Here is a 12308-nt window from a genome sequence, read left to right on the forward strand (position 1 = left end):
CTGATTATAAAAATACAGAACAGATAATCTGATTGCATTCTTTAAAGCTAATAAGTTACAGCTAGTGTTCTGACAAAAATTTGGCAGGGTGGTATGCCTTCGTGTTCACCCTACCTTTCAAGTGCGGCATCCAATGGAAACCGTCATCAAATTCACATCTGTAGATGGTAACACTTATTCAATTGGTACAGACAGTGAAGAATTGTGCCTTCTTGGTGATGAAAGACCCAATGGTAAGAGAGTTTTCTTTTGGGCGTTTTTACTTAGAAGAATGGTTTGACACAGAAATATTCCAATGGTCAGCTTTGAACTTGGGGTTTGGCATTCTGTGCCACCCCATTCCACTATAATTATTTCCAGTGAGCCTGTTTTTGATTCTTGTACGTGCAGTCTTGGCATTTAAGTACCTCACATTTGCACATTTGGAGAGTCCCAATTGGATTGCCATGCTAATGAGCATAAAGGTGTCAGCATGCTTGTGAAGTTATCTCTGGAATGTCTGAGCTTGTGTGTCCTGTGTGAGTCCATAAGGAGACGTTTGCCCCCACAGCCAGGTTAACCACAATCTGCATTGTCTTGGCACTTAGTAGTGCAAGAAGGGTGAGAGGAGGTGCAGGTGGAATGACCACTAGGTTTTGATATCTGCGGTTCAGAAGGCAAAGTTTCCAGACTCAGGAAGGCAATTTACGGGCTGAAAGAGGCCCCACGTGCATGGTACGAGCAGATGGACAATTACTTTGTGAGTATTGGAAGCTCCTCGGATGCTAATTTTACATGTTTTGTTGAGCAAGGCGAGTATGTGGTGATTGTCCGTGGCTCTTAGGGATCTTGGATGTCCCATAAAGGGATTCTACAAATCGATTTCAATATAGTGTAGGTTGGGTACTATGTACCTTCAACTTCGATCCATTTTGAGCTTGGGTAGGTGTCTCGGGGACAGCTTGTCCCAAATAAATCTTACAAGGTTTTGTGGGCACAGACACATGGTGCCAACTATTTGTATTGAAGCCAGAAATTCAATGGACTGTTTAATGTAGTTGCAAGCACTCATTACACATGGTAGAATACATCGATTGTTGCAGCATTAAATGTTGATGCTGATGATCAGTTATTAACAGATGTAGGTATGTGTTGCAATGGCACGCTGATGGTGAGTGTTCTGGAGGCTGATTTGGTGGCTAGAACATCCTTGTAAGGCCTTTGTGCATATGCGTCGTCTACAAGAAAGGGGAGAAACATCCTATGTTATGTTCTAATGTTGATGTTGGTTCAAATTTCATCCATGGGAGGCGTTGGTCTTATCCCTCTTAGCCTTTCTATGAGAAGCTTTATTGGGCTTGACATGTGGCTGAAATGATGCGCAAATATGATTGAGTCAATGTGCACAAAGGGGCCAAGGGCATCATGGAAGGTCTTGGATTCTCCCATATAGGATTGTGCAAATTAATGGCACAGTATATTATATGGCTTAGATGCTGCGGCGTTGATCCATTTTGGGGGAGGATGGCTGGGTGATTGGAGGATTCCCTGGCTCTTGGCCCTGCTTAGGCAAAATCTTCCAAGGTCTTTTGGGCGCTTCCTGTGAGAGGAGGAGAAGGTGGAGACGAAGGCAAGCCTTTGTGGGATCTCTAGCTCCTTCCATTTGTTGAGTGCATTGCTGGATGCAGTGGCATAGGAACTTCTTGTAAGGCTGATCATCATGGGTAAGTCCTTGAACGATGGACAAAGAAAAGCCTTTGCAGGGTCATCATTCGCTTTCTATTTAAAGGGTGCATTGCTGAGTACAGAGGCATAAGGCTATTCTCTAAGGGTAAGACCTTCAATGAAGAGTTTGGTAAGGAGCGGATGGCATGGTATATTTCTACTCACATGTCTTAACTTACTGTCACAGATGCGAGCTAGTGTACACCACAAGTAGTCATGAATCAGTGAACGAACGTGACCGGTGTTACATTGTAGGAAACTCCGACATGAAATACATATCAAGAGCCACTTTTTGGGCAGTGTGCTTTGTGCAAGAGGAAGAATGACAAGAAGAATCTTGAATCCCAAGCAATGTAAAAGCTCCAATCCAAAGAATACATTTCATTGTCATGGGTGATGGAAACAAGAATGCTGCCAGCCTTGTCGGCTCCTTTGACCTTTGATTCCTGCCAGCCCTTGTCAAGCAACCAGAGAGGGATTCCAGTCTGTGCTTTGGCTCTTGCACTTGCTACTGGACTTACAATCTCCCACCCCTTTTTGGCATTTTGGAAGAGGAGATGCTGTTAAACCTTCCTAGCATAAGTTCCTCTCATGATGTGTTTATAATCCCACCAATAGAAGACAGACTGGGTCCTCCTGGGCTTGGAATAGCGGACCTTGTCAATAGCAACTTTGCAAGTAGCAGTTATTATACCTTTCAATTGAGATACCTTCTGCAGTTATTATAGGGGGAAAAGAAGGAGAAAGAGGAGGGGGAGGGGGGGGCACACAGAACTATATCTACGAAGAGACATGTTGTATAGGGGCACTTTAGAATACCTTTGAGTACAGTAGCCGATAGTTTAAGAGAGATGCCCAACACTAATTTTGTTTTTATGTACCCTGCAGTATTTGTCCTTAATAAATGCTCATGGAAGAAAACTCAGTCTATTTTTTCATGATTTGTTTTGTCAAAGCTTACATCTCATTTTGTTTTTCATTGAGAACCTGATCTGGTGGCTCATAAAGTGCAATAGTTATAAACTCCTTGTTGTCAAATACCTTCATTATTGCTATCATTGTCCTCGGCCATGTCTTTGTCAGAACGGGGGCATTTTTTTCATAAAGCAAGATGTGTGAAAAGTAATTCAGGATATGCCTGCCTTATACTCTCATCTCATCTGTGTTGTGTTGATGTTTATGCTCCTTTTCAGGTGGGTGGATGCTTGTGGATGAGTGTGACAATGTGTCATTGGTGAATAGATTCAAGTTAGAGGAAGTGGAGCAGTGTCTTATCTGTTGGGGACCTGGCACATGCAACTTGGAACTTTGGTCCATAGAGAGAACCGTTTCCAAAGATACTCCCTTAAGCATAAGCCATGAGTATGAGACAATACAGAGCACACAATGAGGTTGGTCCATTCTAACGTACGCTCAAGTATGAAATAAATTAATTAATTAATTAATTAATTATATATATATATATATATATATTACGTTGTATGTTTATGACTAAACATCAACATTATTTTAGCCTATCCTGGTACTAAGTACGAGGTGATTTGGATGGATTTATTTGAGTATCTATGGTTTTTAATCATGGACCTTCAGTATCACTAATGATATCATACCTGGGGAGGTCCAATTCCTTGTGTACTACTGGCCCTTATCCTTGGGGTGTAGCAAATTTAAGACATACTAAATTTTATTAACATGCTTTCCTCAATTAATGGAAAGCGCATTTTGCATCAATCAGTATCTAATGTGAATATAATGCTGTCTACAACAATATATTTTGAGTACGATTTGGATACTGAAGTATATTTGCTAGGCCCAAATTTAAAGCATTTCAGTCTGACCTTGTAGATGCTTGATGACTTATGGGTAGATGAAGTGACACATTAAGCATGCATATCCTTTACGAAAATTTTCAAATGCTTATCCATAGAGACCAAATGCAATGTATACAAGTTAGAGAATGATCTATTTGGTGATCCTTTTGGATAATAGCAATCAATTGTAAGTTAACCGCTAAAACAACACGATGGCTCAACATTTGCTTGGTTAGCTTACCAATTGCTTGCGTTTATACAATAGGATTCTCAAATGAATCACTCTCTAACATCTGGACAGTGTATTTGGTCTCTGTGGGAATGCTAACTGGCTTTGCACCTACCATCTTAACCTATTCAAACATCTGACTCGTCAAGATGCTGCAATTGTAATTTAACCGCTAAAACAACACGATGGCTCAACATTTTCTTGGTTAGCTTACCAATTGCTTGCGTTTATACAATAGGATTCTCAAATGGATCAGTCCCTAACATCTGGACATTGTATATGGTCTCTGTGGGAATGTTAATTGGCTTTGCACCTACCATCTTAACCTATTCAAACATCTGACTCGTAAAGATGCTGCACTTCAATCTGCTCTTCATGGCTTCTTGTCTGTTACATCGTCTTGAGCCTCGTTACATGATGACTCTCTTTGGGTGTTCAGCCTTGTGCCTATGAGATGCATTTCAATTCTTTGCTAGAGCACTAGGATATTGACTTACGAATGCTCTCCCATTTTTCCTATCACTTCTTCTTGAGGTATATGGCAAGTCTTTTGAAGGTTCACATGTTGTGCTTATATGCTATTTCATTTTAGCAATGTGTACAACCAATTGCCCCATGTTATCACACGATTCATCCAAGTCATGATGAAATAATGTCTGATGTACCTTCTATCAAACATGACAATTTCAAGTTTTCCCTATGGTAGCTTTTGTGTGCGTAAGAAAGTGTTTCAATGTGGCAATGCTATTTTGTTGCAATTTAGCAATGTCTTTAACCAACTGCCCATGTTATCATATGATTCATCAACGTCATGTTGAAATAATGTCTGATGTACCTTCTCATGAAACATGACGATTTCAATTTTCCCCTATGGTAGCTTTGACATATAGATGAGTTCAGCAGAATGAAAGACAAAAGGTCATAAAAATGGTCTTCCACATGGTCAATTGAGAGTCAACATAGATTTTCATCGCTATATGTTGCATAGAGTGGATAAGCAAGAAGAAGAAAAGAGAAGGATAGCAAGGAGGAGGTTGGCATAAGAAAAAAGTGATAAGGATGGCTTATGAGCTGTATATACATGATGACAAGATACGTGTTTTGTTGTTTGTTTGAGAAGGCATTTGTCCCTTTATATATTTAGTCCTCAAACATCAGTTTGCTCTCAATATTCTTATTGTGCTATCAATATTTATGTTTTGAGAGGATAGCTTATGTTCGAGTCAATAATTGTGTCAAGCTTTGGTCTAAGGTGGGCTAGCAAAGGCAGTTTGGAGTTATGCTACTTCAATTTTCATTTTAATGGTTTGTGCTTGTTGACCTATTCTGTGGCTATTATTGTAATGCTGGAATTGTAAGATTTTTTGCAGACATTCTTTGTGGAGGCAAACTAATTTCATTGATCCATTTCCTTGCATTGCCATTGCAAGTACTCAGTTTCTTCCTAAGAGGCCTCCTTGTTGATCAAACCCTAGTGAGCACATCATACTGAGAAGACTGTTAAAAAACATAATGTTTTGTATAATCAAGTAGTGCACCAAATGCATTAGAAAAACAATTAGCTCGTCCATCATGTGAATAAATTGACAATTGCTGAAAAAGAAACACTTTCTCATTGGCAATAGTCAATTAAAAACCCCACATATCACGATAAACTCTCTCATTTATAGTCGTCCACTAATAAACTCTCTCATCCATAGAACTGGTTTCACTTGAGTCCTCTACAGACAACATGGTGCCCATGCGCTAAGATTTTCTTCCCTTCACTTGTTAATGCCATCCTAGTTTTCATGCTTAGGATTCTAGGCTATGCAAGCCACCAATTCTTGCAGAATTCCTTCGTTGTCGGCCTGTGGTTGGTGGTGTTCATGCTAGGTGTTTGTTTGTGTTGTGGATCGATGCTACCGTCTCCCATCTACTGGCTCTACTTTCATCTCATGGCTGCTGGTGGAGTTCATACTGGGTGTCCGCTTGCATTGTGGATAGGTGCTATGGTCTTCGCTATCTACTAGCTCTACTTTCATATTCTGTGTGGACAGATAGATGCTGTAGACATTGTGGTTTCCCTTGGCCAAAAAAGAAAGGTTGATCACCTTGCATACTCGTTGCATGCAGATGTTGCTGCTTATCACATGTCCTGCATGTTTTTTGAGAAATTGTTTGGGGGGTGCTGTGGATTGGGGTAGCTCGATGCATTTATGTTGGGTGTATGGGTTATGCAGAGCAATTAAGGTAGTGCTTAATTAGGTGTGTATGCATTGATTCACAATTGAGGACTCCTCTGCAGTATTGAAGGTTTGGGCAATGCTTGTCTGTCTAGTGGGTCGTGGTGTGGAGATTTCCTGTGCATCTCTTTGTGTCACTATTGGTTGGATGCCCATGTGTTGCTTTGCAATTTATGGAAGCTGAGTGGTTCTGTTGATCCAGCCGGTTGTGATGTCGAGATCTTCCATGCATCTCTTTGTGTTACTACTGTCCATTTCTGCAGTTTGATGCTCATGCATTGCTTTGTGATTGACCAAAAGTTTGTGGTGCTGATGAATTGCTAGTAGAGGGCAGTGGTGTAGTGCTTGGACTTTCGCAGTTCAAAAGGGCAAAAGTTGTGGGGTGTGGTCGATTACAATTGTAAGACGAGCATCAGCTAGGGTGTGATGGACTACCATTTGATGATGGCTGCCTGGATGTGATGAAGCTTTGTCCTGCAAGAAGGTTCGTTGTGTATTTGTGCATCCTTCGATTGGGCTCCTAGATGTTGCATGCTTAGGATTGATTGATTAGTTCTTCCATTTGAGTGTGGCATCCATATTTTGTTATGGCTCTAAGATTGTTATGACATGGAGGTTCATTGTCTTTGAGTATAGTATCTTCATTTTGTTGCGATTTACTAAACACTCTTTGTATTTGAGAAGTGAATGATGGGACTACCTATTTTTCCACATCGTTGGATGTATATTATGGTCAAGAGGATTTCCCTGCCCTTTTCCATGGTCTTACTTGTTCCAGGAATTTGATTTTAACAAATATTTCTACATTCTAATGCATGATTCTATGTGGCAGTACTGTTGGATGCATACTTGGTGCTTCGTTGTGTCGGGAAATTGTTGAATATAGAGAGGGAAGTGGTTTACTTTCGTTCTATCTCCAAGAATTTTATGTAGAGTCTGATCGGTTGGTTGCACTGTTATTCTAAAGCTCCTCTTCCATTTTGTTGAGAGTTCGCAGTATTGTTGGCATCTTGTAGCACTTGGGATCAATTTTGGTTCTCAGTAGCAGATCCTTGATGTACATGCAGTTTCCAAGCTTATTTGTCTTGATTGCGTTATCTCATGGTAGTGGGGCTCATTTGTGTCTATAATAGATGCATCACAGAAATTAAGTCCTTTTGGCTATGGGTTTAGATGTCTTATGCAATTTCTCAAGCTTTATGCTATTGTTTTTTTTACTAGCCATGCAAGTGGGTGCACTATGGTTATGAGGCAGTGCTTGTGAGCATTCATGCTCCCTTGTTTAACCACTCCATAATTCAAGCATAGATCAACATACATGTAATATTTATACTACTTTTGGCCCATGGCATTCCCCTAGTTCTAGACTACACTCCATGTTTTGATAGGTGCATCCTACACGCAAAGAGACAAGCACACAGATTCGCTCATGTATCAACATGTTGGAAGCATTCTGCAACAAAATTCTCATCCAATCATAACAAGTAAAATCATGTATTTGAGTCTCTTATGGGATATCCACAAAAATGATCTCACAAGAGTATGGGACAACCTTGTTCCTCACCTTACTAATTGTGCAAATAATGTTTAGTGCTTCTTGCACTTTTACCCATTCATGCAATGCTCATACCCTCGTCAAGGCAATCACATGATGATTGAAGCTAAAAATCAGCCAACCAGGGATACCAGTATGCTCCATTGAGTAAATGTTTATACATTCAAACAAGGCCTCGGTTTGTTTATACCATTACATCAATTGATGTGTTTCGTAACTTCTCTCATGCATGACTACTCCATAGAAATTCCCATGTCCTTTATATGATCCCATGCTTGGCATATGTTTGGGTTGCATCAAATTAATTTAATAAGTGTCATAAGCCTAGAAGACTCGTTTTGCCTTTAAGTACATGAGTCTCCTTCACCAATTATGATTGCCAAAATAAGTGGAAAGATGTAAGACAGTATAAGTGCACTAGTAGGGGCACATGCAATAGAAAGAAGTGAAACCATTAAGTCCAATACCTCTTCAAGTTTACATTGCTTCAATATTTTCATGTGCTATACAAAATGAAGTTATTCATCATCCACTTGACCTTTACATAATTCCAACCACCAAGGATAGTGCTACAACTCTTTATTTCTCAATTCCTACATCCAGGATTGTTCTTGTTTTAATACATTAGGGGAATTTTGACCTCTGGCACCATTATGGAGTTGTCTTGGTTGGATGGGTGCTTCGTTCTCTACCATTATGAGACTTGTGTTTGTTTAGCTTAGCACATGGAACTGCCAATGATATAGGATTATTATGATCACTGCCTTGCTAGATTCATGTTTCATTTACCAAAAACAAATCTACGATATTTTTTTCCATGAATGTCATGAGACGATTTCAAGACATACATTGAATTTATCTTCAAGCCATACATGGAATTTATCATGTTGACTTAAGGCTTCCTTCATGCCAAAAAATACCTACAATGCTTCATATCTACAAACCACCAACGTGAATAGGTGATAGAGCCACTTCAGAGTCAAGGCCTACTATGTATTTCGTGGCACCAAAATCTACTTGGAAAGCGCACTAGACTTCTAGGGTATTTGGTAATGTACAATGAAACCTTTATGGCTATCAAAAATGGATCATGTTAGCATCATCAACCTTCATCCATAATTAGAGAACTCTTACATTTATTTATAGCCAATAAACAAAGGACTATAGCCACTTGCGATAGTGTACTTGATCAGTTGGAGTGTGCTTCAATTTTTGCATATGCTCTAATGTCCCATAGATTGTATCGATAAGAAAAGACCAGTGTCCCATATGCTCTAGTGTGCCATGGTGATTAACCATATGAAAAGCCTTGGAATTTTTCACTAATGATGATGGCAGACAACATGTTTACCTTCTCCTTCATGGCTATGTGCTGATGGCTATTGCACCAGGGAAAACACAAAAAACGTAAAATGATGTTCTACTCCAACGAACCATTTTGTGGGTTTGCAATTCTTCTTAATTCCTTTATTTTTAAAGTAAAATCCATCTCCATAGTATGGATAATCTTTCCAATTGCAACGTACTAAGCTTCCACCCACTGTCAAAGCAGTAGCATCAAAGAATTTGGCTATAGTGCACTTCCATTTCTCTTTAATAAGGGACTTAAAATTAGATGTCATATTGGTGATCCCAGATCACCAAATTTAAAAAAAAAAGTCATCCAAAGTAGGAGCAAATTAACCATACTCATTCATCTTACAAAGAAAAGGATCATGATTAATTCCACATTGCAAACAAACATCAAGAATGAATTGTCCTTAACATAATCAAGAACATCCTTTTTTAGGCTGTTTAGTGCAAATAGAAGCTTTCCCACATATTTTGGTATGAATACATACTCAATTAGAATATGCATGTGCATTTGATCCTTGTGCTCTATGGCCAATTTGTGCAAGTTTTTGTTACATAATTACAACTTAGCAATCACATTCTTGATAAATCATTTTTCTCTTCTTGTGGTACCCCATAATTTGTGAATTGAAATAATGTTGCCCTATGTGGAAAGTCCTTTATTACTAATAGAGTGAGCTCACCCTATGATGTTTCCCTTTTCTTCAAGATTTCAGCTTGATGGATATCACATAAAATTTGCCTCCTCTGAGGCAGATTTCCCTTTGTACTTATATAATATAATGAATATTTTATTCATTTTATTCCGCTAAAAGCTCATATATCAAGGCACAATGAAGGACCACTACGCCCTAGTGCAAGCAAGGGAAATGAGGTCGACTAAGTACTTAACATAGAGCCATCGAGGGTAAGGCACCTAGGTGTCAGTATGGAAAGATTCCTCATGGCCTCTCTATCTCTAGCATTCTATAAAGAGTAATATTTGAGGATGGGGAGTTAAATTATTAATGATTAGAGACAAGAAATATTGTTGTGATTGTTTGTAGAAGTTGCCCAAACATTTCCTTTACTGATTTCTCCAATTGCCTTATTTTTGCACTTCCATTGGGAAGTTGAATCCTAGTTGACTCCACTTAATATAAATCCTGTAGTCGGCATCTCTTGAAGCACTACATTGAACATGTTCAACCCTCTGTATTGCATGGGCCTCTAATCTCTTGAGGTCATGGAGTAAAAAACATATCCTTACTGGCAAGAAACTCTCTATGCATTGGAAATAATCCTTTAGAGCCCTTTATATTTGTGAAAATCTTCCTCATGGCTTATCTATCTCTAGTTTTATTTAGAGAGGTATTGTTGGGGTTGGGGAGTTGAATTTCTTAATGATTTGATCCGCAAAAGCTTGCAGTGTGGTTGTTTGTAGAAGCTACCCAAACACTTCCTTTTTCCCTTTCTCCAATCACTTTTGCTTGCACTTTTCATTGGGATGTCGACTCTTGACTCTACTAGACTCTTACCAAGTATTTAGCATGAATGATGATGCTCAAAGCCCCCAAGTCCCATTTTCTTGAAATAATTTGAAAAACTGCCTTTCATTGAGAAGGTGAATCTACTAGACTCTTACCACTAGGAGTTTGCACGAATGAAGATGCTCCAAGGCCCCAAGTCTTGTTCTCTTGAAATTATTAAAGACTCCACATAAAAAAATACAAATCATAATAAAATATTTTTACTGAGTTAGAAATGAGACGAAATTCACAAAATAAGCACATCCTTTATGTATCCATAGGAATGTCCAAGAAAAGTTAGTGACATCCTGAGAAGTTGGTTTGAACAAAGACCTCCTCAAACTACATTATCACAATGCATATGCCCAAGTGGACCATATGGATCAAATGACCTAACCCTCATGAGCTTGTATAGACATCTCATCTCTCTTCTCTAATGTAGTGTATAGTAAGCTAATCTAGGTGTGCACCTCTCTCTCTCAAATTCACAAAATCAAGAATATCCTTTATGTACTGATATGAATGTCCAAGAATATATACTCTTTCATTATTGTACTTGCCAAATCTTTTGGAGGTCCTACTAGAAGCGTTGGCCTACCCTCCATTGCATTAAATTTCTATATCTCCATACAACTACTTGGAAACCCATTGACCCAAATTTGGATGCATCATATATTGGAACATTTTAATCCCATCACCAAGGTAGCAAAAAAATTGTAATGGTTTGGAGTGACTCACCAGCTTTCTCATCAAATCCTCTAATATAACCCTTCTTAAGTTTCTCTTTTCCCCTCCCAAAAAAGGCAGGTTTATATTATAATGTAAAAAAAAGGCAGTTTTACATAAAAAGTTCTATGCCCCTGACTAGTACTGTCAAGGGATATGTCAAGGGAACTCTTCCTTGAGTCCCTTCAGCAACCTAGGTCATTACTCACATGGTGCTGAAGGACGAGACAAATTGACATTTTCTACTTAACTCTTACCCTTTTTATTTCAGTTTGACTTGTTTTGAATGAAGACCCTTTGTTACTTCACCCTTCTTAAGTTAGGAACTTCCTATTTAAAAAATGTGCAAGCAACTTAGAGTCACATTTGTTAAAGTCTTGCAATAGATGAGGACATGTGAATAGGCAATTTATCTTGAGTGTCTCAAAGAATTGACTAAACAATGCATCAATGCCCTCATCTGTGTGATTGACCATCAAGAGGCCTAGTTGCACCATTTTTCAAACTCCATGCACAAACAAGCTATGATAAGTAGGAAACCAAATATATATTTGTATTCTTTGCTACAAAATTGTGAATTTGGAAAAGCAAAACACATGGATGTTATCTATAGCATCTACCTAGACCTTGTAAATTTACTTCTTTAAATTTCATCATTGTGGAAGACAAAATATCATTTTCTTAAGAACTCTTTTTGCTCACATATGGGAATGTACCTCTATCCACCAAAGGTGAGAATATTTCCTATAATTGGAGAAATTTTTATACATACATGCATAAATACATGTGGTCCCTAAGGGGTGCACTACTAAGAAAGTGTAGATATGTAACATGCGTTCAAGGGGTATTAACCCCTTATCAATAAATGTTTCATGGATAAGGTGACCCCTTTTTGGTACAAACCTATGGCTTTTTTTCAAAATTCCAAAAAATAAACTCACATGTAAATAGATTTCTTTAAATACACTTTAAATCCTTGGATTAAAAAACCCTTCCATTTGAACCATTGTGGTATACTTAACATATTTTTGGGTGAGCCCCCCAAATGGGTGTTCTTACTCTCAAGATTGTGTACTGTTATGGATAAATTTGTCTAAGGAAAAAGGCATTAATGTGTGTGTGTGTTTGTATGTGTGGCAATAGTATAATAAAATATGGAGTGCATAGGGCCCAAGGTTGATGTGGCAGGGCATGACT

General features: G+C 38.6%; 1 protein-coding gene across 5 annotated transcripts in view; it reads left to right on the top strand.

Moving 5' to 3' along the window:
- HGL1 (heteroglycan glucosidase 1) overlaps positions 1-6928 on the top strand; it is a 156388-nt gene extending 149460 nt beyond the window's left edge. For 2 of the 5 annotated variants that reach the window (XM_087400308.1, XM_087400307.1), the window contains exons 22-23: positions 88-233; positions 2898-3411. In XM_087400308.1, the coding sequence (XP_087256434.1) occupies positions 88-233; positions 2898-3094 (343 nt within the window). In that variant the 3' untranslated portion in view covers positions 3095-3411. Of the gene's footprint in view, positions 1-87; positions 234-2897; positions 3412-5114; positions 5135-6801 lie in introns of those variants that run through there. The other 3 variants (XM_087400305.1, XM_087400306.1, XM_087400303.1) reach the window with 3 other exon arrangements.
- The last annotated feature ends 5380 nt before the right edge of the window (positions 6929-12308 follow it).

The sequence above is a fragment of the Dipteris shenzhenensis genome, chromosome 29 (assembly GCF_047967505.1).
Source record: "Dipteris shenzhenensis isolate YYH24624 ecotype China chromosome 29, Dip_SZ_1.0, whole genome shotgun sequence".
Taxonomy (NCBI): domain Eukaryota; kingdom Viridiplantae; phylum Streptophyta; class Polypodiopsida; order Gleicheniales; family Dipteridaceae; genus Dipteris; species Dipteris shenzhenensis.